Source organism: Notothenia rossii, assembly GCF_949606895.1.
Source record: "Notothenia rossii genome assembly, chromosome: 10".
Taxonomy (NCBI): Eukaryota; Metazoa; Chordata; class Actinopteri; order Perciformes; family Nototheniidae; genus Notothenia; species Notothenia rossii.
The window spans coordinates 53,441,564-53,444,723 of NC_136908.1; the positions used below are offsets into that span (position 1 = coordinate 53,441,564).

Genomic DNA, 3,160 nt, shown 5'->3' on the forward strand with positions numbered 1-3,160 from the left:
TGATGACAAGAGAACCGTCTTGCTCAGAGTTTAGCTCTTTATTAGACGGATAACTGTACCTGAAGAAGAAGAAGATGATGAAGAAGAAGAGAGAGCATAAACAATGCCTGTTGATGCAATAATAAGTATTATATTTGAATAACAAGGACAGAATGCCTTTGTCACGGTGGCCTCTGTGCTCTGACTTCCAGTCGCAGGATTTTTTTTACCATCGTCAACCAAGTTTGATGGAGATTCTGTTTTCCACAAAATCAATGAAAATATTACTCAAAAATACAAACATACAGTATTTATGGTGATCATTAAGTTGTTTTGATTCAAAATAGCGATTTATAAACTGTTTTCAGGGCCACATCATGCCTTATTAGTTGATGTTTAGATATAAATAAGCTATATGGCCATACTACTGTAAGTAAGCCTCTTTTTACTGCATGCTTCCTGCTGTACTTTATGTATGATTCTTTAACCAGATCATCATGGAAAGATTCCTGAGAAAATTTGAAGTATAATTCTGATATATCAAGTTGTCTTTACTGTCCGATGTGAAGCCAGATAAATGCATGAGAAGAGGCTTCTACTAAGGCTGATAATGTACTGTATACATGCATGCTGGTCCAGCCTTTCAGATGTGCCTAGTATCTTATGATGTCTCTCATATGGTGTGTTTTTAAAGGTGTTTTTGTTCTTTTGCCAACAAATTGGGAGCTTGATGTCCGCCTGATGTCTTGTCCAAAGTTACTGAAGCTGATCATACTGTGAACACACCATAGTGACCTTCCGTATTACTGCCTGTCTTACCAACGCCTTCCTCCTTAAAGCATGGAACACATGCTTTTTACCGTGCTATTTCTCAGACATACAATTTTATTAGATAACATTAATATATTAAGAATGTAAGCTGTATTTAAGGTATAGATAGCTGAATGAACCTACAAGAGTTTATTTTATGCAGACTTTAATATCAAGTTAATTTTCATTGTAGCCTTTCCTTATCTTGCCATTTAAGTGGTTTTACACACTCCTGGCATTATTTTTTGTTTATTGACCCGTGTGCCTTTGATCCTGAATGAACTTTGTCTTGCTTAATTCGTTTTTTTGACTTCTGCTTGTTGGTCAGATGTGTTTTTTTGTTGTCATATTGAATACATCTGAAATCATAACATTCATAAAATCTTAGAAAGATCTACTAGCTATGCAAATATGATGTATGATATATGATCAATAATCAAAAGCTACTGGAGTTAACACAGAAACATATATTTTAAAATGTGTGGTATTAGCATGTTAAGCTACAGGATGATCATGATTTTTGTTTTTGGTTACCCTGGAGGTGTGATTTTTCTCCTGGCATGTGAAGCTAAAAGAAATTCAGAGTTGGGAGGCAGCAAAGTTACTTATTGTGTCTGAATGCAGCACCCAAAGCCTTTAAGGAGGAGAGAGGTGGCACAGGGTGGGATTGAACAAATGTTCAATTAAATGTCAAATCACAATTCTGTCGTCTGGAGGGGAAAAGGCTTGCACAAAGACATAGATGCAAGGAACTGTGCAAACAGCCTTTATATTTTGTACACACATTTTCATGCAATTTGTGATTTTTTATATCACTAGATTATACGTTTAGGACAGTGTGGGTAGAGTGAAAAGCCATAGATGCTTTTGTAATTTGTCCTGCCCTACTGAAGGTTTCATACAACTTGATGGTGTAAGAGCAACACTCCTTTGTAAATAAATACAGATTTGTAATATAAAATGTATGTGCCTGTTTCCAAATGAACTGTCTCATGTCTCAAGAGAAAAACTAGAGTTAAGATGATACAACAATAAACCTTCATTGAATCCATTTTATTTATTTACATCCAACAGCCCAAGTCAGTCACACTTAAATATGTTGATAAATCAGGATTAAAAGAAAAGCATCAGTAAAGATCAGCATTTATTGATCAAAGGCAATTTTTCAAATTTCAAACAGCATTATTGTAAAGTTTTACCACAGTGACATTACAATGTAATTTCCAGGTGGATTCACCATCTTTCCCTCTCTCGTCGTTTCCTTTAAAACATCTCAGAGCAGCTGATCAGGTGAAGAGAAGCTCAAATCATTTTGAAACAAGTTGCTGGTGAAATGCATGTTCCTGGATGCAGCTTTAATCTCTGTACAAATAAATAATCACAGTGGTGAAGTCCATAATAAAGTAAGAACACTCCTCTCCCAGTGTGCACCTCTGGCTCTGATCTGAAAGCCAGTCAGAGTGCAGGTTTTGGTTAGGAAGATTGCTTAGGGCCTTCAGCCGGCTTGAATCCTTCGGTCTCCATCTTTGCTTTGTATTTCAGATAATCTCTCCTCTTGCTGAAATATTTCACCTGTCAGGGAAAATATAAAAAGATGAGTAACGACCCCATTTTAACTGAAGCTTTAGCTTTCACCTGATTGGGGAGGGATGAGGCATATTCTTATTTGTTTCTAGATTACTGATATTGAGATTGTTTAAACACTGCCATGGTTCATCCTTTCTGACACCAGAGATCTCAGTAATCACACGGATAAAGAGGGGATATTTTACCCATTGAGCAGGACAGTTGGACTCGAACTCGCCCTGGAACTTCAGGCAGGATTCAGCTTTGTCCCCATTGTCATCCAGACACTTCCACAGCAGGTCCCTGGAGTCCCAGCAGGCCTTCCTCTCTGAAGAGTTAGGAGCACTCATCGCAGCTTGATCCTGGGAGAGATGTAAAAAACGTAAGGCTCGGCAACAGAAATTGATGTAGCTCCAACTGTGAAAAAAATCCCAACTATGATTTAAAATGTCTCACTATAGTACCTTACTGTAATACCACTGCTACTTGATCACACGTTTTTACAGTCTAACCCCATATCCTTCATGTTTACACAAACTATCGTTACTTACTTACTGTGTGTTTATGCTGTAATGTTCAGCCTCAGTAGAGCCACTATCGTCGCTTTGATAATAACTACAAATAACGCATATTTTGATTCAAACTATCACTATTCACCGCTCCTGTCTCTCCATTAAAGCCGAATAAACAGAGTAAAACTGTCCCTAAAGCAGAGACTTTTGTAACGTTTATCACTGAAGGACACGAGCGACTACACTTCCTTGTCGCGCTGTGATGACGTCTAGGCGTGCTTGACAACACGTAC

General features: G+C 37.7%; 1 protein-coding gene across 2 annotated transcripts; it reads right to left on the reverse strand.

Moving 5' to 3' along the window:
* Positions 1 to 1,827: 1,827 nt before the first annotated feature.
* On the reverse strand, positions 1,828 to 3,160 carry coa6 (cytochrome c oxidase assembly factor 6). Of its 2 annotated transcripts, none has more exons than XM_079654812.1 (3): positions 2,907 to 3,160; positions 2,562 to 2,717; positions 1,828 to 2,361 (listed from the first exon to the last, which is right to left on the reverse strand). In XM_079654812.1, the coding sequence occupies exons 2-3, from the start codon at positions 2,703 to 2,705 to the stop codon at positions 2,263 to 2,265; spliced, it is 243 nt and encodes an 80-aa protein (XP_079510938.1). In that variant the 5' UTR covers positions 2,706 to 2,717; positions 2,907 to 3,160; the 3' UTR covers positions 1,828 to 2,262. The 2 variants fall into 2 exon arrangements, with proteins under 2 accessions (XP_079510938.1, XP_079510937.1); XM_079654811.1 differs by having other exon boundaries at positions 2,911 to 3,156.

Bases quoted from the DNA above. Each gene is read 5' to 3' on its own strand.
- coa6 (XM_079654812.1), bottom strand. From the start codon at position 2,705: ATGAGTGCTCCTAACTCTTCAGAGAGGAAGGCCTGCTGGGACTCCAGG. The intron at 2,362-2,561 runs GTAAAATATCCC...TTTCCCTGACAG, and splicing joins CCAACTGTCCTGCTCAATGG to GTGAAATATTTCAGCAAGAG.